The sequence below is a fragment of the Drosophila simulans genome, chromosome 3R, assembly GCF_016746395.2.
Source record: "Drosophila simulans strain w501 chromosome 3R, Prin_Dsim_3.1, whole genome shotgun sequence".
NCBI classification, from domain to species: Eukaryota; Metazoa; Arthropoda; class Insecta; order Diptera; family Drosophilidae; genus Drosophila; species Drosophila simulans.
The window spans coordinates 20,458,645-20,481,293 of record NC_052523.2 but is presented as its reverse complement, the minus strand read 5'-3'; the positions used below and the strand labels follow the sequence as shown (position 1 = coordinate 20,481,293).

At 48.6% G+C, this 22,649-nt stretch overlaps 2 protein-coding genes and 1 long non-coding RNA gene across 12 annotated transcripts; 2 read left to right on the top strand and 1 right to left on the bottom strand.

Annotated features, from left to right (window-relative positions):
• Positions 1 to 152: 152 nt before the first annotated feature.
• LOC6729376 (phenylalanine--tRNA ligase beta subunit) lies at positions 153 to 2,398 on the top strand. Its single transcript, XM_016174802.3, has 5 exons — positions 153 to 357; positions 432 to 487; positions 551 to 708; positions 766 to 2,111; positions 2,169 to 2,398. The coding sequence occupies exons 1-5, from the start codon at positions 300 to 302 to the stop codon at positions 2,318 to 2,320; spliced, it is 1,770 nt and encodes a 589-aa protein (XP_016036014.1). The 5' UTR covers positions 153 to 299; the 3' UTR covers positions 2,321 to 2,398.
• A 634-nt stretch (positions 2,399 to 3,032) lies between these two features.
• On the bottom strand, positions 3,033 to 22,325 carry LOC6729375 (ankyrin repeat and KH domain-containing protein mask). 10 transcript variants are annotated; one of them, XM_039295891.2, is made up of 18 exons: positions 22,182 to 22,325; positions 19,857 to 21,176; positions 17,412 to 17,450; positions 16,866 to 17,004; positions 16,555 to 16,798; positions 16,312 to 16,483; positions 15,759 to 16,058; positions 13,549 to 15,496; positions 13,415 to 13,479; positions 13,135 to 13,350; positions 11,854 to 13,072; positions 11,696 to 11,781; positions 11,323 to 11,595; positions 10,681 to 11,256; positions 10,355 to 10,619; positions 5,237 to 10,242; positions 4,993 to 5,166; positions 3,033 to 4,912 (listed from the first exon to the last, which is right to left on the bottom strand). In XM_039295891.2, the coding sequence occupies exons 2-18, from the start codon at positions 21,105 to 21,107 to the stop codon at positions 4,874 to 4,876; spliced, it is 12,012 nt and encodes a 4,003-aa protein (XP_039151825.1). In that variant the 5' UTR covers positions 21,108 to 21,176; positions 22,182 to 22,325; the 3' UTR covers positions 3,033 to 4,873. The 10 variants fall into 10 exon arrangements, with proteins under 10 accessions (XP_039151825.1, XP_044779385.1, XP_039151822.1 ...); XM_044923450.1 differs by lacking the exon at positions 22,182 to 22,325 and adding an exon at positions 21,821 to 22,134; XM_039295888.1 differs by lacking the exon at positions 22,182 to 22,325 and having other exon boundaries at positions 11,854 to 13,063.
• Positions 18,091 to 19,323, top strand: LOC120285077. The gene is made up of 2 exons (XR_005544346.1): positions 18,091 to 18,596; positions 18,672 to 19,323. It is a non-coding gene; the product is annotated as an uncharacterized LOC120285077 (long non-coding RNA).
• Positions 22,326 to 22,649: the final 324 nt, after the last annotated feature.

Sequence of the window (22,649 nt, the reverse complement as noted above, 5' to 3'; positions counted from 1 at the left end):
ATATGAGAACTTAACCGTAACTCAAAATTAACTCTGAGCTTCAGTGTGAACGAGTCGATTTATTTAGTTTTCATCAATTGCTTTAAGTCTCAGTGTGTACAAGCTATTTTATGGAAAATAGTGTGACCCTCCTGCATAAGTCAGGGTGACCATCAAAACATCACCCATGCGATAGTTCTGCAAAATACGGTCACCATAAATTGGCAACACTGGCCCCGGTCTGAAATAAGCCAATTTGTATTTAAGCCCATTTATCTGTGTTAAAAGCCAGCTCGGGATTAACAGGTGATTCATTCAGTATGCCCACCATTGGAGTTAAACGGGATCTGCTCTTCGAGGCGCTCGGCAAGACGTACAGTGAGTTCGAAGAGTCCACGTGTAATCACGTTTTCATCGCTTGGAGCTCCCTAATGTTTACCCCTTTCCCGTAGCCGATGATGAGTTCCAGGATCTCTGCTTTGCCTTCGGGTTGGAGCTGGACGAAGTGGTAGGTGCTGCTGACTATTAAAGAGTAAACACATGTTAAAATCCCGTAAAATAATGCCCACAGACCACGGAGAAGCAGATGCTGACCAAGGAACAGGGCGATGTGGCAGCGGCGGCCAATGCCAGCGAGGAGATCATCTACAGAATCGACATACCCGCCAACCGGTATGATCTGCTCTGTCTGGAGGGTCTGGTCACGGGTCTGCTGGTGTTCCAGGGAAAGTAAGAACCATCGCTTTCATATTAATGAAACTATGCTACAGGACTGTGCCCTTTCAGACTCAAGCCCCCTAAGTTCCAGTTTGTGGAGCCGGCCAAGAGGCAGGTGCTAAAGATTGACCCTTCGACTGCGCAGATCCGTCCGTACGCCGTGGCCGCTGTGCTTCGGAACGTGACTTTTACGCAGGCCTCCTACAACAGCTTCATCGATCTGCAGGACAAGCTGCATCAGAACATCTGCCGCAAACGTACGCTGGTGGCTATCGGAACGCATGATCTGGACACCCTACAGGGACCCTTCAGTTACGAGGCTCTGGCGCCGAATCAAATCAAGTTCAAGCCACTTAACCAAACCAAGGAAATGACTGGCAGCGAGCTTATGGACTTCTATTCCACGCATGCGCAGCTGAAGCAATATCTGCCAATCATTCGGGAATCACCGGTTTATCCAGTGATCTACGATGCCAACCGTGTGGTGCTTTCACTGCCGCCCATCATCAACGGTGATCATTCCAAGATCTCGCTGAAGACCAAGAACGTGTTCATCGAGTGCACGGCCACGGATAGAACGAAGGCGAAGGTGGTGCTGGACACCATTGTATGCCTCTTCTCCGAGCACTGCGCCCAGAAGTTCACCGTGGAGCCGTGCGATGTGGTGCAACCCGATGGCAGTGTGATCTCCTATCCGGAACTGGAGGTGCGCGAGGAGCGGATATCGGTGAAGCGCGCCAATGCCTATATTGGCATCGATGAGCCGGCGGAAAAGCTCGCAGATATGCTGACGCGCATGTATCTGGAGGCCAAGGTCGATGGCGACTCGCTGGTGGTTAAGATCCCGCCCACGCGTCACGACGTGATCCACGCGTGTGACATCTACGAGGACGTGGCTATTGCCTACGGCTACAACAACATTAAGAAGTCGCTGCCTGCATTCATGCAAATAGCCAAGCAATTCCCACTGAACAAACTGACCGAACAACTGCGCGAACAGGTGGCCCAGGCGGGCTTCACCGAGGCGCTGACCTTCACGCTCTGCTCACGGGATGACATTGGGCGCAAGCTGAACAAGAACATCGACGCCCTGCCGGCCGTGCACATAGGCAATCCCAAGACCCTGGAGTTCCAAGTAGTGCGCACGACCCTATTGCCCGGTCTCCTCAAGACGCTGGTGGCCAATCGCAAGATGCCGCTGCCCCTGAAGCTCTTCGAGATCAGCGACGTGGTGGTTGCGGATGAGAGCACGGAAGTTGGTGCCCGCAATGAGCGAAGGGTGTGTGCTGTAAACTGCAATAAGACCGCTGGCTTCGAGGTAGTCCACGGCCTGCTAGATCGCGTGATGCAGTTGCTCTCTGTGCCCTGGAAATCGGCTAGCGGCACCAAGGGATATTACCTTCAGGCTACAGAGGGTAAGTTGTCGATGAGTTCTTGTGATCCTGAGTTAACCATGTACCATTTCATTCCAGATCCCAGCTACTTCCCCGGTCGCTGTGCTAATGTGATGTACGACGGTGTTGTCATCGGCAAAATTGGTGTTTTGCATCCCACAGTGCTGCAAGCCTTCGAGCTGACCACGCCCTGTTCGGCGGTGGAGTTCACCATTGAGCCTTTCGTCTAAAAGATTGAAGCGATTTACAAAATGTTCAACATTGTCTAAAAAAAGTTCACAAATAAATTATCACAAATTAATAAATAATGCCAAGGTTTTCTTATTTCTGAAAGCTGCAATTCCAAGCCAGTTCAAACAAAACAATTTGTTGTAATTTTTTATTTATGCTGTTTAATGTTCTCTTTTATATTTTTCCTTCAATACAATAATAATAATTATAAGAGTAATAATAATCCGTAGTATACTCATATAGTATGTGTGTATTTAATATATGTAGTTTTTTGTTTTTCTTGTTTGCATTTTTTTTGTTTTCATACTTTTCATATTTGAAGTATATTTATATTAATTTTTAAATTAATAAATCTATGTGAATTTAATTTCTTTCGCTTGAAAAAAATTCTATATTTATTCAGTATGCTTTTGTATTTTTCATTTTTATTCCCATCGTTTTGTTTGCGGTTCAATCAAGGATCTCATAATCAATCATCATCTCATAACGGCTGTATGTCCTCAGATATTCGGTTGTATCTTTTTGTTAATCAACAAAATCGAATAAAGGTCCTGTCGGGCATATCGGGCATGTGTTTGGGTTTAGGTGTTTGTGTATGTGGTATATATATTTCTCGTAATTTGTTGTATCAAATAACTTAAACAAACATCTCCACATTCTCATTACATTATTTGCTTGCAGCTAAAACATTGAAAAATAGAAAAAAAGTAGTTCATGCTTCACTTATATTATCATTTATTTCGTATTTTCATATTCATCATTATCATCGATAAAGTATATCTTGCAATAACCATCGGTTATTGTTTTACCATTTGTTGTGTTTCTGTGTGTTATTAGATTATGCGTGGGTTCTCTAAGCATTATATATCATCGTCTCAAGCAACGTTATCGTTCTCCTCTAGAATTTTACAAAGCAATTGCATTACGACCCCCACCCACACCTTTTTGACTTGTGTCCCGGGCTCCGGATTTCACTCGTGCCTACTGGAGGATCAGGCAAGAAGGGTTTTTGTTAAGGTTTATCAAGTGTTTTTACATATCTTCCTCTTCGTTAGTTTCACGTTCCGCTCGCGTTCATTGGGTGATCGAAATAAAAGTTCGTGTATCTCATATATGCTATTCCCTAGTATATATTTTAGATAGGTATATATTTTTTATGTACGTCTATGAGCAGTGTCGGAAAAGCATCAAAGATGGCAAGCAAGCGCCGCTTCGTCGTCTCGTCATCTTAATCATCATCATCATCATCATCGTATCGTATATCGTTTAGTTCTCGTAAATGGAATATTAAAACGTTACTCGACCATTATGTTATTGACGTTTTACTTAGTTATTTAAGCAATTTCAATTTCTACTAACTACATTTTTCGGGGTATCGACCACACCAAGGGTTTCATCATTCACTTCTGACCAAAGAACACCAAGCTCTGTAGCAGCTCCACCTCGGATGTTTCGTTCGGATTGGTTGGTTTGGTAGTATCTTTAAGTTTGGGAGTAGTTTGCGGTATGTATACGTTATAAGTTGAATTAAGTAATTATCTGTCGGCTGTGGTTTTTCGTTTCGTACTTTTTTTGCGATTCATAGCGTATGCATATGCGTTTTCATAGCTTTGTTCTAGTTTCCGGTTTCGTTAGCTTCTTGTTGTTTAGTTTAGTTTGGGGTTTGTTTTTTGTCGTGGAAAAACTGGGGAATATAGAGAATAGTGCGCGCCTTGAATTTACAGTTTCGACATTCATTTGTTGCCTTTATTAATGTTATTAAATATATATATAGATGTATTTATGTATAAGTGTTGTAATAAAAGTTTGTGTGTACTTTAACTTTAGCTGGCGCTAAACATTTCAATTTAATGTTTCATTCATAAGACTGACTTTTATCCTAACGTAAATGTATTTGTGTATATGTGGGTGTGTGGGTTTGTGTGTGTGTGTTGTGTGCGGGGAAAGGGGTTAGTGCTTGTATGTGTGTGTGTGAAGATTTACTTTTCGTTTCGTTTTCCCTATAGCTCAACACACAAAAAGCTACCACTAACTTCATGCTTCTTCAAAAAATATCAATACATTTAAAAATAAATAATATATATTGGACCCAGTTGCCTGGGCACCAGTTTCGAACATGTTTTCTTCTTCTAGCATTTTGCTTTTTTTATCATTTTGCATTTCTTTAGCGTTTTTATGTTTATATGTTTGCGGTTAAATTTCACGTTTTGCCTGCGAAGTTAAATAATTACCCGAATTCAAACGTTTTTATATTGTTAAACTAAAGAACAAAGCCATGTAGCAATTTTCCATCTAGCTGTTGCTGTTAGTTGGTTTCCACGAAAGTTGACAGGCAGTTAGAAGATTTAGGATTGGGGAGAAGAAGCCGAGAATCCGAATAGTAATCGTACAAATACAAAAAATATTATTTCGCTTTGCATGTTCAAATCAGTGAGATGCTATTGACGTGACGTTTCTGCTAGGTCCTGGTAATTTGTTTGCAGGAGTTCTCTCAGCCAGAGCTGCTCAGTTCAGGCATCGAAGAGATCCTCCATTTGAGTTTCGCTGGCACATCAGTTGGACCAGTTGGTGGTATAGTTGGTCCAGGGCATCTGTATGAAAAGGGAAGCATTGCGTTAGTGATATGGATTTTCAACCAATTTCATCGTTCTGATTGCAATTGCTAACTTACGTGTTTGTCGTGGTGATCCCACACCTCCATCTTGTCCGGCATATGTGCGGAGATGTCAACGGCTCCAGGGGCGCCCACAAAATGCTGGTAGCCGTATGAGGGCATCAAGTTGACGTGCTGCTGCTGCTGGCTCATATTTGGAGGTGCCTGCATGTTGTGGTAGTCCATTGGCATCTAAATATATTGAAATATCAAATTAAATAATGCCAATCTTGAAAAAAACATTTCATCAATCTCATCTTACATTCATTGGCTCATGCTGCTGCTGCTGCGGATAGGGTCCGTTGTTGTATGCCCTGTACTGCTGCTGCTGCGGCTGCTGCTTCAGCCAGTTGAGCGGTTGTTGCTGTTGCTGCTGCGACTGCGGCGGAGGAGGCGGTTGCTGCAAGCCCGGAGGCTGAGCCTTAAGCTCATGTGCCCATGGGGGCAACACACTGGCTAGAGCATCTTCCATGTTAAGTGACGGGGCTCCCACGTTAAAGTAGTTGTTCTTCCATGATGCGGCTCGCTCAGTGCCTATGGGGCGCGGCATCTTGCGAATGTCGTCGTGGTTGGGCGACATGGCAGATGGTGAGCCCATGCCCGCCATTCCGCCGGCACCATTCTCCAGGTGCAGCATATCACGGCCCGTGTATGAAGGATACTCCAGAGTGCCGCCATACCAACGCTGTGCAGCTGCGCCTCCTGGCTGTCTGGCACCCGCTCCAGGTGGTTGTCTGCCTGGATTTCCTCCAAATACATTCGACTGCGTTCCTCCCTGCGGCGGTGGCTGCGGTGGCTTGGTGTTGCCTTGCGGAAAGATGACGCGTGGATTCAGGCGCAGCACGTTATTAGCATCCACGATGAACGACGATGTGGGATCCATTGGATAGTTTAGCTGCTGTTGTTGCTGCTGTTGCTGCGAGGCTCCCACCATCCTTTGCAAATTTTGCAAAGTCTGCATATTCTGTAAATTCTGCTGCTGCCGATCGATCATCGCCGAGGCGGCGGCGGCAGCTGCGGCTTGGGCAGCCGCAGAATTGTTACCGCTAGCTGGGTTGGAACCAATCGCTCCAAATGTGGGCGGTGCTCCGGCCTCCGGCGCAGAGATCGGCATGGGCACATGGCGCTGGATGGGAACTGTGGCCGTGGGCGGTTTGATAACGCCTGGCGAATGGGCAGGAGCCGTCTCACCCAGTCCTTGGGTTCCATTGATGGAGGGTTGACCCACTGCGGGATTGCCCTCGTTGGCTGACACCATGGGTGATCTGGCTGGTGCTGTAGCAGGCCCTCCTGGTCCACTGGTGATGATGTTGAGAGCTTGTTGGCTAGATTGCGGTTGTTGCTGCTGCTGCTGCTGTTGGATCACATTACCTACAGGAGGCGAGGTGGAGTGATTCGACGAGGCCTTAGAACTGCCAACGGGCGAGCTGAGGATGTTGCGATTGTATCCTGGTGCCTTGGAAGCATCCGCTTGCGGCAGACCATCGCCCACAGCTCCTGCTCCACCGCCGATGCCTGGATCACCCAACTTGCCCCACTGCGACTGCTGATAGTCACTGAACAGGGAATATGCGCTAGACAACTTGGCTGCTAGCTGGGCACTGAAGCTATCGCTGGTGGTGTTTGCTGCACTGGCGGCCATCAGATCGTTCAGTAGGTTTGTATTGATCACGAGATTTTGCTGGGACGTCTGTGGTTGCTGGTTTGCCTGTTGTGGCTGCTGCTGAGGCGCTTGTTGTTGCTGCTGCTGCTGTTGTTGCTGCTGCTGATGCGGCTGTTGTTGTTGTGGCTGTGGGCCAGGAACTGGTGCTGTCTGGGGTATTTGCTGTTGTTGCTGCTGCTGTGTTTGATGCTGTTGCTGGGCTTGGATGGGAGATCCAACTCGCTTACTGGGCGGTGCAATGGGAGCAATGGGTTTCACATTGCTGTTGGTAGCTGCTGCTCCTGCTGCCGCAGCTGCATTCACGGCGGCCACATCCGCTACATTAAAGGTGCCAATTGGTCCAGCCAATATGTTGCTGTTGCTACTGTTGCCACTCACACTTCCGAGCTGGGCAACGTTGGAAGCCGCCGTTGCTGCAGGTCCTCCTTGGCCAGCTACAGGCTTGCCACGTCCAAATGGAGCCACCACGCCACTGCTGCGCCCACCGGCAGAGGTGATCACCGCAGATGTAGTACCACCCTCAGCCTTTTTGGGCGAGGACTGTCCAATAGCCGCTGCCTTTGCGAAATTCTGTGCACCCGGTGACACAGTCGATGATTTACCCAAAGTGGTACTGCTCTTTTGTGCAGCTGGCAGGGATTTGGAAGAGCTTTCTGACTTGCTCTTGATCACGCCATTTGAAGAGCCACCTGCGGAGCTGCGACCAGGCTGCTGTTGAGCAAGATAGCTACTGCCAGCCCTGCCGTTCCGGGAACCCGATCCACTCGAAGCCGACACCTTGGTGCTACTGCCATTAGACTTGACCGACGTTGATGACCGTCCACTTGGGCCCTTCACTGACTGCAGCTGCTGTTGCTGCTGCTTGTGCGCATTGCTGTACGAAGCTCCCGCTGGTGTAGTAGAGCTAGCTGACGAGCTGGAGGATGTGGAGGTGGTGGACGCAGCTGAAGAAAAGGTATACGCATTCACACCGGCAGCAGTGCGATTGTCCCAAGTTCCCACGGACATTGGTGTGCTCGCTCCGCCACTAGACGCCTGCTTAATACTGCTGTTAATCCTGGGCAGCATTTGCAATATGTCCACATCGGGATCCTTGATTAGTGCCAAAATGAGCATATGTGCCTGTTTTGTAGCATCGGTTAAGCCCTTGATCGTGATGCAACGCTCTGATTGATTCTTGCCCTGCTTCTCCACCTCGATGTGAGCACCAGTGGTGGCGCGAATGGCGTTGATGTTGCTTCCACCTCGTCCAATAACCCTGGAGATGGCATTTACGGGCACTTGCACCTTCTTGCAGGTCATCTCGGGAACCGAAGACGCTGCTGTAGTGGTGCTGGTGGCCAGGGAGCTCGAGCTGTTGCTGGAGCTGTTGCCTAGGTGGTGGTGCGGATGGTGCTGCACGCTGGTGGCCGAACTGGTGGCTGTCACAGGCAGTGGGGCTCCACTCGCTCCCACCGCTGTGGTCTGCTGGGCGCTGCTCTTGCGGACTACTTCCTTCCAGCCATCGACTTCGGTGCGCTTTGCAGGATTCAAACTGGTGGCACTCGCAGCTTGTGACACTGGCTTTGCAACTTCCTTCCGAGTAGTATTGGCGCTACTGGTGTTGGTAGCGGTGCTGCTGTTTATGTTGCTCGCAGACTCGCTGCTCTGCAGTTTGCTGGAGCTACTGGGTTGCTGCTTGGCTGGCAGTGCAACCTCCTTGGGCGCAAGATTCTCTTTCTCACGCTTGTTGCTGCTGCTGGACGAGCTGTTCTTCTCTTCCTTCTTCTTGAGAGCAGGTTCCTCCTTCTTCACATCGAGCTGACGCTTGAGAGGGGCAGCCTGTTGTGCGGCAGGAGGTTGCTTTACAACTTCCACTGCGGACTGCTTCTTCGCACAGATGCCCTTGAGGACGGTGTTCGATGTGATTACTGGTTGCGTTGGTTCTACCGATATCAACACCTTGTTTTTCGCCTGCTTCTTGTTCTTCTTTCCCTGGTTGTTGGTGGACACGGAATTGGCTGCCGCTTCCGCAGCCTGAGCGGACTGACTGCCACCGAAGCGCGCACCTTTGGTGTCTCCGCTGGAGCACGAGCCCTGATCGATGCCAGAGTCTCCCTCCTCGCGGGCGGCGGCCGGCGCTGCCTCCTCGTCTTCATCGTCCTTGTCGGAATCATCATCCTTGTCACTGACGTCATCGTCATCGCCTTGCATATCATCTCCGCCAGCCCCATTGCCCTGTTGTTGACGGCGTTTCTCTTCTTTCTTCTCCATCTTCTTCTTCTTCTTGCGCTCACGACGACGGGCGGCGGCAGCTTTGCGGCTCTCCTCGCGAGTACGCTCCAAATCCAGCTCCTCCAAAAGGATCGAAGCATTCTTATTGGCCTTGACGGCCTGGGCCTCTTTGGCGCTACGCAGGATCTTCATGCAGTCAAAACACTTGTCTATCAGCTCTTTGTCACTTATGGTACCGATGAAGCGAATCATCTCCTGGTCAGAGGGAAACTGCGACACATACTGTACCATCCACTTCACAATCTTGGTGTGCCCCTTGCGGAAAGCAGCCATCAGACAGGAAACACGCCGATTATCCTGTGAGTCAATGTCAGCATTATGGTCGTACAAAAGCTCAACCACACTCAGGTGACCACCATGGGCAGCCAGCCAGAGTGGGGAGTTACCCTTCTTATTTTTTACCTCTACGCTGGCATTACGAGATAGCAGGAGTTCCACGAACTTTTGATGGCCCTTGTCGGCGGCAATTGTGAGAGCCGTATCTCTGGACGTCGGTACCGGAGCAGCATTCACGTCCGCACCCTTGTCCAACAGAACGCGACCGACCTCTATGTAACCGCCTGATGCGGCTTCCATGAGTGGTGTCAGACCCGTCTTAGCTCGATGCTCCACATTGGCCCGTCGGTCGAGCAGCAGACTTACGACCTCGTGTCTGCCCTGGAAGCAAGCCAAAGTCAAGGCCGTATTGCGATTCGTCTCGATCTGGGCATTTATGTCGGATCCCTGATCCAAAAGCAACTTAACCGCCGGCGTATGACCATTCATGGCGGCTAGCATAAGCGGTGAAATGCCCAGCTTGCTGCCCGTTCGCGAGTTGATCTCTGCTCCATGGCTAAGCAACAGTTTAATGATGTTCACATAGCCCCCACTGGCTGCCAAGCTCAGTGGAGTGTAATCAGATACATTGCGGTGCTCCTTGTTGGCACCAACGCTAAGAAGAAGTTCCACCACCTCGTATCGGCCGCCAGAACATGCCAGGGACAATGGTGTATCCTTCGTACGCTCTGATTGAGCCTCCAACTCAGCGCTGTGCTTGAGCAGAATGTCCACGACTTTGTCGTGGCCAGCGGTAGCGGCTAGGATAAGCGGTGTGAATCCCTTCTTATCACGGTGCTCGATGTTTGCTCCCCGATTGATCAACAGTTCCACCAGCTCTTCATGACCGCCGGCACAAGCCAAGGTTAAAGCCGTGTCGTGGTTGGATTCCGTCTCTGAATCTATCTCGATAGTCTTGTCCAAACTCACGGTGGTCGCAACTGCTAACTGGTTCTGCACTAGAACTTGTTGCTGGGCTGTTGCGACCTGAGGCTGTAGATGCAGTTTGGTGTTCTCTGCGAGGGAAATTAATTTAAGTTATTTAAATTTGATGAAATAAAATATGTAATGTGGTTATTTGTAAAGACTACAAATGAATAAGATAGTAAGTATGTACGGATGACCCACCTTGAATGCCGGCTGGTGTCTGGCGCACCACGCAACGACGTTCCTTGCGCGACTGCTTGTCAATGGCCTTTTTGGCAATGCCGCCGGGCATCGACTTGTTTGAGCTCACACCGCTGCTGGGCGCGGGAGTAGGCGTGGCCATCGGCCAAATGGAGAGCTCGTTTTGTTGCATTTGCTGTTGCTGGGAGGCCTGAAGAGCGAATTGTGTATATCCTACAGCAGGCTGCGGCACTACAACAGAAGCGGGATGCGTCTGCGTCGCCACCTAGAATAGAATGTATAGCGCATAAGACTTCAATCGATTCTATCGAGTTGTATGAACATACCTGATGCTGGACACAGGTTGGTGGACACGGCGGCGGATGCAGGTTAAAGTGTTTTTGCTTGAGTGGAATTGCTTGAACACCCACAACAGGAGCTCCTGCCGGCACCTGGCCGCTTCGCTGAAGCAATAGCTCCTGAGCCACCTGCTCTAACTCACTCTGGGTGGGCGGACGCTGACCGCCAGTTCGATGCTGAAAGAGATGCGCCTGCTCAGCGTGTAACTGCTGCTGTTGCTGTTCGGTAAGAGGCTCGCCAACGCCCTGCTGTTGCTGCGCCTGATGCTGGGCCATGTGTGGTGGCAACTGGAAGAGCAATTGCACTGGCGGAGCATTCTTGTCGCCGCTCTCCACGTTGTAAACGAAGTTGGTTGGAGGCTGCTGCTGATGCTGGGCAGCCACAGCTTTAATGATGCGCGCGTTGGAGTACTGCTGAAGCTGCTGCTTTAGTTCTGGATCGTTTTCCAGGGCAAGCTGTTGGTGTTGCTGAAACTCGGATGCATTGGGCAAAGCTTGGTGATGAAGCTGCTGCTGCTGTTCATCCGTAAAGGGCAGTAAGGAGAGCGGTGTTTGCTGGTGTTGCTACAGAGAAAAGTAAATTGTATTTTTAAAAATCCGAATCCCGCAGATGGGAAAAATGAAACCAACCTGCAGGTGCAGTTCCTCAGCATCGAGTATCCGCTGCTCTAGTTGGATGTTTTGCATGGGATAGTCGAGGAGGACAAGATTTGCCTGTCGCTGGGCATCCTGCGGAACGTCGCCTGGGTTAATGAGACCCGGCGACCTTACCACGCCCACCAACTGCTCCTGACCAGTCCACTTGCCGGAAGATTGCGCCCAATTTCCAGCAAATCGACCCTTGCACATCTGATTGAGGCTAAACTCGGCAAGCTCGGGATAGTTTAGGCTACTTGCCAATTCCTATAACAAATAGTAACAGTATATGGTTATTATATGCAACTAATGCTTAAAACAACAAATCAATTAACATTCATATCCCTATTAGTTAAAATTAACTTGCCTGGAATATATCCTCCATTTCGCCATCATTGGCAAAGTGCTCCAAGCCCGAATATAGATCACTTGTGCTAGCACTGCCGTCATCTTCTGCAAACAGAGATCGTCGTCGTAACCAAATTAGAATATATATATATCACAAATATCCGTTTCTGATCTTACCGCATTGCTGATCTCCCTCTCCATGCTGCTGCTTCTGGTGGACTACAGACGCTTTGGCGTGCGCAGCTGCCGCGGAGGCTGCTGCCAACTGCTGCTGGAGTACGCTGTTCAGAGCCGCGTTGCTGTTGGCCGCTGCTTTGAGATTGCTTATTTGGGGCAGGACATGAACCAGATCCGAGTTGCTAAGTTCAGGCGGGAAGTCGCACAGTGTCTGCGAGGTCAGGATTAGGTTTTCCAACCGAGTGGCCATTTTGCGCTGTTTCAATGGCAACGAACTGGCACCGCTTTTGGAGTTGTTATTATTGTTGCCAGTTCCTTGGTCGCTGTCAGGCTCGTCCAAGAAGAACTCGTCATCATCTGCATCATCTTCTTCTTCCTCGCCTTCTCCACCACCATCGTCTTCGTCGATGTAGTCTACCTCACCATCGTTGTCCACCTCCGCGTCTTCGTCATCATAGTTCAGCTTGTCGCCCTCACCGCTGTTGGTATCCTGTTCTTCATCGTCATCTTCCTCCTCCTCGTCATCCTCCTCTTCCTCCACAATTATGCCATCCTCCCTTAGAGCGGCCGCTAATTCAATTGGCTCAGGCGGCAGTGTGTTTTCCTCGCCATCTGCTCCAGCACCACCGTCATCCTCGCATTCGCTCTCAAGATCCGAACTAATCTCAACCTGATCCTTGTTAACCGCTGCCACAGCAGCAGCTGCTGCTGCGGCCGAGCAGAGCGTGGCCAAGTTCTTCATCTCGGCAGGAGGCTCGGATCCGAGCTGATCTCCTTCGGTCGGTGAGGACATGGTAGTCTCCTCCATTTCCGGCGGAGTCTCAGTGGGCGACTTTGGCTGATCACCAAAGAAATTGTGCACTCCCACCATATGCCAGCCGTCCTTGAAGAAGTTCAGCTGGGGTGTGTTAAGAGCCAGGTCTTTTCTGCCCCTTGGACCATTTACCGCCGTCTCCAACATGCCACGGAAATCGTCCATGGCCGTCTTGCGCTGTAGAGCTACATCCATGGTCTGCTGTTGCAGCTGCTGATCGACATAGTTGCCGCTGCCAGTGGGCGAGGGAAGTGGAGATGCCGGAGAAATAGAGTAGGCCATGTTCGCGGATGAAGCCGCTGCTGCGGCTGCAGCCGCTGCATTGTCCAGTCCAGCTACTCGCTGGTGATGCAGTTGAAGTTGCTGCTGAAACTGGAGATGTGGATGCTGCAAGTGCTGCAAATGCTGCGTATTAAAGCGTTGTGTTAGTTGGATGAATAAGAAGGGTGGGCGTTAGCAAAACGTACCAGGTTATTATAGATGGAGACCATTGGGTTCGGCAACACTTGCTGGGCGTGTTGGGCAGCCGCTGCTGCTGCCGCCGCCGCTGCTGCTGCAGCTGCTGCTGCTGCGGCCGCTTGCTTCCGGTTGTTCTTGTTGGTGGCCTTTACCTTTGGCCTGTCGCTGATAGCTGTGCTCTGCAGAACTTCCGAGGAATGGGTTATTGCTCCGCCAGAGTTTCGCTGTAATTGACAATCCAGTTGTTATAGAAATTATTGTATAAGTAGGACAACATGTAGGACTTACCGCTGGGGTCTGGGCGCAGGGGCTATTGTCCAGTGCTGTCGGTACGGGCTGATTGTTGTCGGCTCCTGATTGTAAAGAATAATACAATGAATAAGAACCTTTAAAAGGAAACATTAAGCTGTGTTTTAGCTCACCTTTAAGGGCTAGCTCGTTAGGGTCACTGCTGCTACTCTCCGGCGGAAGTTCACCCTTCTTCAGCTCCGGCATAAAGCCGCGTCGGCGCTGCAACCGTGGATCCTCTCCAGCGCATGCAAACTGAGGGGTCTTTCCATCCTCACCCAAAGGCTGTGTGCGCACCTGCTCGCCATGCTGTTGTTGATCCACCGGGCAGTCAATAAACTCCACTACTTCGGCGGTTTTCAACGCGCGATGGCGGTTGGGAAGCATGGCCTTTAACTTGAGCTGACCTGGCTGAAGTTGCTGCTGCTGTTGCATTACAGGCTGCTGGCAAACGGTGTGGAAGAGTACAGGTGGAGCGGGCGGTGCCTTTTGCGGCGGCTGCAGAGAATTGATGTGCTCCATGTCCAGGTCGAAGTGCTTACATGGAACTAACTGGTGCTGGCCGGCTGCAGGTGGCTGCTGTTGTTGTTGCTGCTGCTGCTGCTGTTGCTGCTGATCAAAGCCGGGCTGCAAATGGAACAATCTCGACTTTGCAATAAGACCCTCCTGCTGCTGAGCGCCAAGAGTAGTCAAGTCAATTCCTCCGACTTCGCCATACTCCTCCATTCCAGTCTCACTGCCCGTGGTACTGGTTCCGGCTCCCGCACTCATTCCCGCAGTAGCCGTAAGTTGCAGATCACCGGCATCCAAAAATTCGCCAGTTCCCATTGCCACGATGTTGGAGGATCCATTGCCGGCACTGCTGAACTGTTGCTGGTGGAAATGTTGTTGATTGGATGCACGTGCCGCCTCAGACAACTCATGCAAGCCAGGGGGAGCGTTCAGCTGCTGCAACTGATGCTGAAGCTGCTGCTTCATGATCTTTTGACGCATCTGATTTGGACCAGGTTGATTGCTGGTTGGAGCTGCCTGGGTAACATTCGCAGCCGCTGCGTTTTCCGTAGGCGAAATGTTCGGATAGCGGAAGAGTAGCTCGACCACACGAGTGTGTCCACCCTTGGAGGCTTCGATTAACATGGTGCTGTTGTCCTTCAGCTTGTGGAACGGGTCGGCGTTGTTTTTTAATAGCAGTTCCACCACAGACTGATGACCCCCGGCACAGGCTAACGACAAGGCAGTGTGGTCATTACTGGTGGTCTGTTTGTTGACATTAGCGCCCTTTTGAATGAGGAACTTGACAGTGCACAGGTGTCCGGCACGACAGGCTTTCATTAGTGGCGTTCGACCACCCTCGGACTCGTGCTCCAGTTCAGCTCCATACGACAGCAGCACACCGGCCGCATCTGTGTGTCCGTTCTCACAGGCATGCGTCAAGGCGGTATCGCCCGTCTGGGTCTCTGCATGGACATTGGCCTTCTTCTTCAGCAGGAAGCTTACCAAATCGGTGTGTCCCTCCTGCGAAGCTTCCATGAGCGGTGTGGAAGCACCCAGCTCAAGATTAGCTCCCTCCTTGATCAGGAATGCAGCCACCTCCATGAAGCCACCGCAACAGGCCAGCGTCAAAGCTGTCTCCTGGGTCTCCTCGGTCGTGGCATTGATGTTTGCACCCTTGCTGAGCAAGAGGGCTACCATCTCCTCGTGTCCCTCGCGAGCGGCCTCCATGAGCGGGGTGTAACCCTCGTCGTTCACCTCTTCGATGTTGGCTCCCCTCTCGATCAAGAGTGTTGCCAACTCCACGTGACCACCGCAAGCCGCCAACGTTAGCGGGGACTCGAAAGAGTCCGTAGGCATGTTCACTTGGGCACCGGAGTCCAGCAGCAGGCGAGCAACCTCCACATGGCCGTCCATCGAAGCCTCCATTAGGGCAGTGTGCATTTCATCGGTTTTGTGCTCCTGATCTGCACCTGCCTGAAGCAGGAATCGCACCATGTCCAGGTGACCCTTGTAGCAGGCTAGTGTGAGGGCGCTCTCCTTGAATTCATTTGAGTGGGTGTTGATGCCGGCTCCATGTTCAAGCAGCACCTAAATGGGTACAAGGATAACCGATTTGCAATTAGCTAAGCGATTACAAAGTTTAAAACCAATACATTACTGCCGAATGCATCAGATAAGATCAAACTGAATCACAGAGCTTGGCATCTTGCCTACGCCAATCAGTAACGCGATTCAGGTCGCAGGTGTGCCAACACTCTCAAATCTCGGATTATAATCAGTTGCAGTGTACACCGTAAAAAGACTAGTGATTCTCTATATTGATTGCAAGGCATATACTGGTATCACTTACCTTGGCTACCTCCACGTGGCCGGCGGAAGCTGCTTCCATCAAGGGGGTGTGTCCGTTCTCGTTCTGCTCCTCGACGTTGGCGCCGTGCTTGAGCAGCACCTTCACCACGTCCACCTGACCACCGGCGCAAGCAAACATGAGCGGGGTGTTGCCCGTGGCGCAGTGGGCGTTCACATCGGCGTTGTGGTTGAGCAGCAGTTTGACGATGTCCAAATGACCGGCGGATGCAGCTTCCATTAGAGGCGTTGAGTCCTTTTGCCCTTTGTCCTCCACCTGGGCGGCAGACATGGCCAGCAGAACCTATGACAGTAGAAGATTATATTAGATGTATCCTTGAATTGCCCCACGTAATGTCTATTTCTTGTTTCGTCTTTTTCGACTCTGTCGGCATTGTTTTGTTAGCTGCGAACTAATTCGGGGCTATTTATCGATAAACCAGCTGAGTGGGAAAACGTCAGTGGAGATGTAGTTGGCACGTGATGCATTTACTTTATAAATAATTTACTAGTTCCCAGCAGAATTACCGAGTTACCGAAATTAGTCAAATTCATACCTGAGCCAATTCGTAGTAGCCCGCAGAGCAGGCCATGGAGAGCAGGGACTCGCCATCATCCGTGGAGGCGGCGGCATCGTTCAGGTTCACATTGCCCTTGCAAAGCAGCCGCTTCACCGTATTGACATCATTATCCGTGCAGGCAGCCACGAGGGATCTGGAGAATCCACTGCTACAGCAATAGGTAAATAGATTGCGAGTAAATATACAATGCATTCCCTGGTACAGAACGTCAACACTCACTTCTTATCGCGGGGACTGTTGGCGCAGCGCATCTTTGTCAGCGCCTGCTTGGTCTCGTCGATGGCGTGAGTGGCGTGGCGCAGGACAGGAGCCTTCTCGTTGGCCGCGGCCTCGAGCAGAGCGGAGATATTGCTGGAACGCTTGTTGTTGGCATCCAGGAGGAAGGAACTCACTTCGGGCGCGTCCTCTTCCTCGTCCTCATCGTCGATCTCCTCGTCGTCCGCGTCGTTGTCCTGTAGCACATCTGGAGGGATAGGATAGTCAAGAAATTACTATAACGTGAAGCAAGTATAGAAGCTTATTAAACTTACCTATCTCCTCTTCGTCCTCCTCTTCTTCTTCGCCTTCGGACTCATCAGAGTCTTCCGACTCCTCCTCCGTTTCGTCCTCATCCTCGCGCACCTCACCCTCGTGCGGACAGCTATCCGGATCCGATTCTGGAATATCGTCCTGTAAGGGAGAATACATTTTGATTCATTAGACTCTGGCTGCTGTCAAGTCAAACTATTTTCTACTAACGAACGAATATACGAGTATAAGAGTAAAAGCTGGAAGTTACAAATTAAAGAAGCTATTTAATAGTTGATCAGTAGAGCCCATTCTTGTTGTCTAAGGCCAGCAACAAAGTGGTGTGGTTTAGGTGTGTTTAATCATGTGTGCGAGGAGGAAGCGGAGTAATTGGGTTATAGATCGATCAAGTATTCTGCGTAAATTAATGTTTTAGTACAACTGGTGGTATGAAGGTTTAGGAACTTTCGTTTGCCTTTAACCTTCAGTTAATGGATTATGTTGGGTTTTCTTTTAACTTTTGGGATGCGGATCGGGAAACTGGTTTATAACGCGAAACTGAAACTTACCAGGAGATCTGGCCTTAAACACAAGAATGCCAATAGGATCTACAAATAAAGAGAAACGAAAGAAACGTGTACATAAATAATAAAAATTAACGCAGGCACATAGAGAAGAAGACTCTTTTAGGGCTAGTTGAACTATATTGTAGAGGTTACAGCGAATTTACATGGACGATTAAATGCAGCAGATAGTCCACGCTGTATCGGAATCTTCGTATCATTGCTTTGGTAAAGTTTTCAAAAAACGTGCTAGAAGTTGAGCGGTCAACCATTGCTGCCTTGTCCATTTGTTCTTCTCAGATGCGTTGGAATTCGTTTACAACGGAAATTTAAAGAGGTCTATTTTTTTTGTTTTAGGTCTAATTCAACAATTCACAAACTTCAAATATGACAAGGACTGCATGGCGAGAGAGAAACGTTTTAAATCCTACAACAAAACAAATGACGTTTGAACAGAGTTGCCAATGCGACGAATAAGCGATGGCAGGGCAGGTTGGCCAAAAATGTAATTATCGATAACAGAGTAGAACGAGGAGAAGACGTAGAGTGAAAATTAGCAGAAAACAGGACAATCATTTTAATGCACAGTTTCTGTTACTCATGTATGTTGACTTTCCATATTATTTCCCAGATCAACAAGGAAAACCTTTTCTGACCCTGATTTTTACCACATTAGCAGTAGTAGTGGGGAATTTTAAGAGCCGCATGAGTCAGAGAGTGCAGTTCGCACATCGATTTAAATACGGCACACACACATACACTCACACACTACTTAAATGTGCGAGTGTGTGTGTGTTTACGCCCACGCCTTAAATTATTGAACCAAAAATTAAAATAGGGAAAGACATTGCTGAAAAATATTGCCGAAATACATTTTCAACACGAGGCCAAGTGCTGTCTGCTTAACCTTTGATGAATGAACAGAGGAACAAAAAGAACATAACCAAGCTGAGGAGCAGAGAGAAACGGCAGCGGAAAGAAAAGAAAAGCAAAGAGAACCTACAACAAAAATTCATCATGAACGAGTTCAACAGCAGCCGTTCGTTTGTTCTCGTTGCTGCGCATTGGTATGCGTGTTGGCCCGCGTTTGTGTGTGTGTTTGTAAATTTGTGAAAAAGAAAAGCAACCATAAAATGTTTGCACGCTACCGCAGAAAATAATCAGCAGATTGTCTCTCTCTTGACCAAAAAAGTAAGATACCCAAGGTTCATTACACTCTAAATGCGTTATTATTATTATGGCTCTTATTTATTATTGTTTTTTAAGTGTTTGACATACGTTTCACTGCTGCAGCAACAAAAACAAGAGCAGCTAGGAAGAAGCAGAAGCGGCACTGGCGTTGCCAGACCGGCAATTGACATCTTTGTCACGCTGCCCAAAAGAGAATTCGCGAAAGCAGTCGAAAAAAAATTATGTACATGTGTAAGCAGCGAGGAAATTAAACTACAAATTTGCGTGGGAGAGGCGGGGGGTCAATTGCAAGATCCCATCGATGCGATGACCTTTGATTTTAATTGAGTAGCTGCAGCATAAAAGCTTTTACGTTTTTTCTTCTTTCAGCTTGCATTTAGCATTTCGCAAACGTGCTTGTTTGCTAGACAAAGAAATACATAGGCATTTACGCATACTATGGCAAGCCAGTGAGCAGTCGAACAGCTGATAAATCATTCACACACACTATCAAGCGAATAGGGCTAGCACACACAAACAGCCTTCCGGTGTGTATGAGAGAAAGAGAGCGACGCTGCAACAACAATTGCGTGTAGCACAAATATGTGCGATCAATTCGATTCGAGGTATTTCCCCACGTAAAATTGTATATAATGCAAATCTGTGGAGCGGCATGCGTGGATTTTGTTTGAAATATAAATACTTGTTTGTTCAACTACAATAATAAATCACTCGGTTATTCTGATAAGGAGTGTTTGGTTATCACTTGGCCGATAACTCAACGCCTTTAAGCATCTGTCTTAGCTAAATTGTTTGCATTATCAATCAAAATTGGCTGAGGGTAATTACATATATTACTTTATTTTTGAAACTATATGTATGTATATGTTAACACTTTATGTAAACATCCAAAAATAAGATGACTGCAATTAAAATGCTCAGCATTACCATCTTATTTAGACTATTTTGGTTTTTGCGACAAAACTAGTTTTATCCACAGTTCATTGTGTTGCCTGTAACTCTAAGCAACATTAGATGGTTCCTAGTAATAGTAGATGGGGCTTATAAAGATGAGTGTAGTATGTGTTTATGACTAAGGCCAAACAAAAACTAATTCTACTTCTAGAGGCGTCGAGTAACAAGCTTGAGATTTCAAAGTAGTACCAAAATGTCAGCTTTCGAAAAGATCGATGGACATGCAGGACAACTTTAAAGCGAATACAAATATGTTTTAGAGACAAGTCTACGTAATGGCTTTTATGCAGAGGTGGGCTCACTCACCTCTGAAACGGACTCCTCCTCCGATTCGGACAGGTCTGTGGTGACGGGCTGGGGATAGAACTCGGTGTCGGTGTCCGTATCCGGCGTGATGATGTTCTGCAGCGCCGAGGAAATGGCATTCACGATGCCCGCCGACGAAGACAGTGAGGAGGCGGTTGACGACATGGACGAGGTGGCGGAGCGATTGGAGGCGGAGGCCGAGGCAGCTGCAGCCGCATCCTTTAGCTTTTGCTTAAGCACGACAGCGGCATTGGCCATATCAACGGCGGGATTCAGGGCCATTCTGGCCCCGCCTACCGCTCCTACTGATGATGATGATCCTGATCCTCCTGCGCCTGATCCACCGGTAGCAGCGCCAGCGTTGCTATCGGCGGCAGCTGCGGCGGCGCCCATCAGCAGAGTGGTTGCGGCGAATTTCAAATGCGCCGAATCCTTGCTGGTCAAGTTGGGTGCATTACCGGTAACGGGCTGCTGCTGTTGCAAGGCCACCTGTCGCTTCAGGGCGGCCACTGCTGCTCGGGTCTTCTTCGAGGAGCTGGAGGAGCTACTACTGGGGGCAGGAGCAGTTGCGATTGCTGCTGTTGCCGCAGCAGCAGTTGCATTTGCAGGAGCGTTGGTTGCAGGCAGTGCTGGGCTGGGCGCCGAGGCCACGGCGGCACGGAACTTGGCGGCACTTCCAGCTCCGGTGTTGGTTACCGATGCGGGATTGGCAATGACCGTGGTGCTGCCACCGCCACCGCCACTGCTGCCACTCCCACCGCCTCCGCTGCTGATGTTCGTTGTTGTTGTGGTGGTTGTGCTGCTGCTGGCCGTGGGCGGTGTGGGCGTGGCCGAGGACTGACTGCTACTGGTTCCAGACATCTTGGCAGTGTTATTGGTGTTGTTGTTGTTGTTGTTGTTAACTTTCAATCGACTATTGCTGGGTAAAGGTGTGTTGGTTAAAACGCCTGATGACTCCGTCGTCGTCAGTGGCTCATTCTTGGCCGTCAGGATCTTCCGCCCGCTGTTTTTCAATAGAGCGGCGGCTATCGATTGTCTGGCGGCAGCGATTCGGGGTAAATTATGATTCAACTGTCTGTTGGGGTTTTGATTGGTGTTGTTATTGTTATTATTGGATCCAGAGCCAGAGCCTGCGTTATTCTTGCTGGTTGCTGGTGCTTTCGGTTGATTGGTTGTGGTTTGTTGGTTAAAATACGCTGTGGAGCGCACATTCAAGTCATCGCTTTCATGGTTCTTCGCATCATTATTCATTTTACTCTCTCGCTGGAGGTTCTGTGTTGTTGGGGTTATTCTTTTTGATTTACTTTCAATTCGCGCGTCCTTTAGGGTATCAAAAGAGGTAAAGGTAAAGAAATTAAAATTTTTTGTTTGGGTAAACAGATGTCACGTCCCAAATAAATTTCACTACAAGTGAATTTAACAACTTTGTTGATGTGTTTTTCAAAGGAGTGTAGGGGCACGGCGGTGACGGCGGCGGCACAGAAACACATCAACAAAAATAGGTTCTTGGGTTATATTGATTTTTGGATATTGTGAGGAATCGGTTTATATATATGCGATGGGCAAAGAAACTAACACACACATTCGCACGCGCACACACACACACACACACACGTAAGCACATGAGCCAGCGAGGTGGCAACTCTGCGCATTCTTTCACTTTGCCTTTGCACACTCGTTCGTACATCGTTCGTTCGCATTTAATTCTCCCATTCCAATTCCCCTGTCCACTGATTCACATTTTTACACCGAAAATGGTTCAGGTGCAAGACGAAACAAAAAAATTGCACTAAATCACTCAATTTCCCCACGTTTCGTATCGCCAATTTCGTTTATTCACGGATACAAGACCAATCGATGCGCAATTAGGACTCGGGGCAACGTGCTTCACTATTTATATAATCGCAGAGGGGAGACGCCGTCGAAACGACCAATCGATTGTTGCACTTTACAAGTTTACTAACTTTCGAGAACTTGGAATTGCAATACTTTATTTATAAAACATTTCGCAGCAGTTTCGACTTCGCCCGAACGAACGAAGAAAAAATCACTTTTCGACTTTGGCGTATGCGTTTCTCGCTTGGTCGATAGCCTCGTCTCTCTCCCGCACACGCGATGCCCTGACGCGGCCAGTCGGACCGCTGTCACCATCCCGCTCACACGCGCAGACGAAGGCAGAAAATAGCTGAGCGACTGAGGGAAAATTTTTTTGCCACTATTCCGATGTCGATTTTCACCAATTAAGTGACGTTTGCTGGACAAAAAACTAGCACAATCCACACCCCACCCGATCCCCAACAATTTGGTGATATTTGCGCGTATTACCGTTTAAAATTTCTAGCAAATTAATCAATTTTTCAGCAGTGTTAAATTCTCTGTCTATCGTCAGAGTTTCGGATCGCCATATTATTCCCGGATATTGAAAGAAAAGGTAGGACCGTACTGCGACTCACGATATGAACTCACATCGATATTTCTCCCTTCACTTTTGTTTCCGGCGGGGTGGTATTTTTGAATAGTCTTGCTGTGGTCCCATTAGTTTTGTATTTGTTTACTAACTTCTCTTTTGTTATATATGAGAGCGCTCATAATATTGAGATATTTTTAATTTTCTTTTAAAATCTTGCAAATTCAAAATTTTATGATTTTGATTTTGCTGCTATATAAACGACCTTGTCATGTTTCACTTTTTAATTTAAAACAAATTTTCACTGTTACAAGTGTGCCCATGTAGGAAAAATTGTACAATGCTAAAATTATCATTAAGATTTTCAGAGTTTTCGTTTGAAATAA

Excerpts from the sequence above, each read along its gene's own strand:
- LOC6729375 (XM_039295891.2), bottom strand. The coding sequence starts at position 21,107 with ATGAATAATGATGCGAAGAACCATGAAAGCGATGACTTGAATGTGCGC. Across the intron at positions 16,799-16,865 it reads GGAGGACGAAGAGGAGATAG|ATGTGCTACAGGACAACGAC; the intron begins GTAAGTTTAATA and ends CTATCCCTCCAG. Across the intron at positions 11,782-11,853 it reads AGAGGGAGATCAGCAATGCG|AAGATGACGGCAGTGCTAGC; the intron begins GTAAGATCAGAA and ends CTCTGTTTGCAG.
- LOC6729376 (XM_016174802.3), top strand. The coding sequence starts at position 300 with ATGCCCACCATTGGAGTTAAACGGGATCTGCTCTTCGAGGCGCTCGGC. Across the intron at positions 358-431 it reads GGCGCTCGGCAAGACGTACA|CCGATGATGAGTTCCAGGAT; the intron begins GTGAGTTCGAAG and ends CCTTTCCCGTAG. Across the intron at positions 709-765 it reads CTGCTGGTGTTCCAGGGAAA|ACTCAAGCCCCCTAAGTTCC; the intron begins GTAAGAACCATC and ends GTGCCCTTTCAG.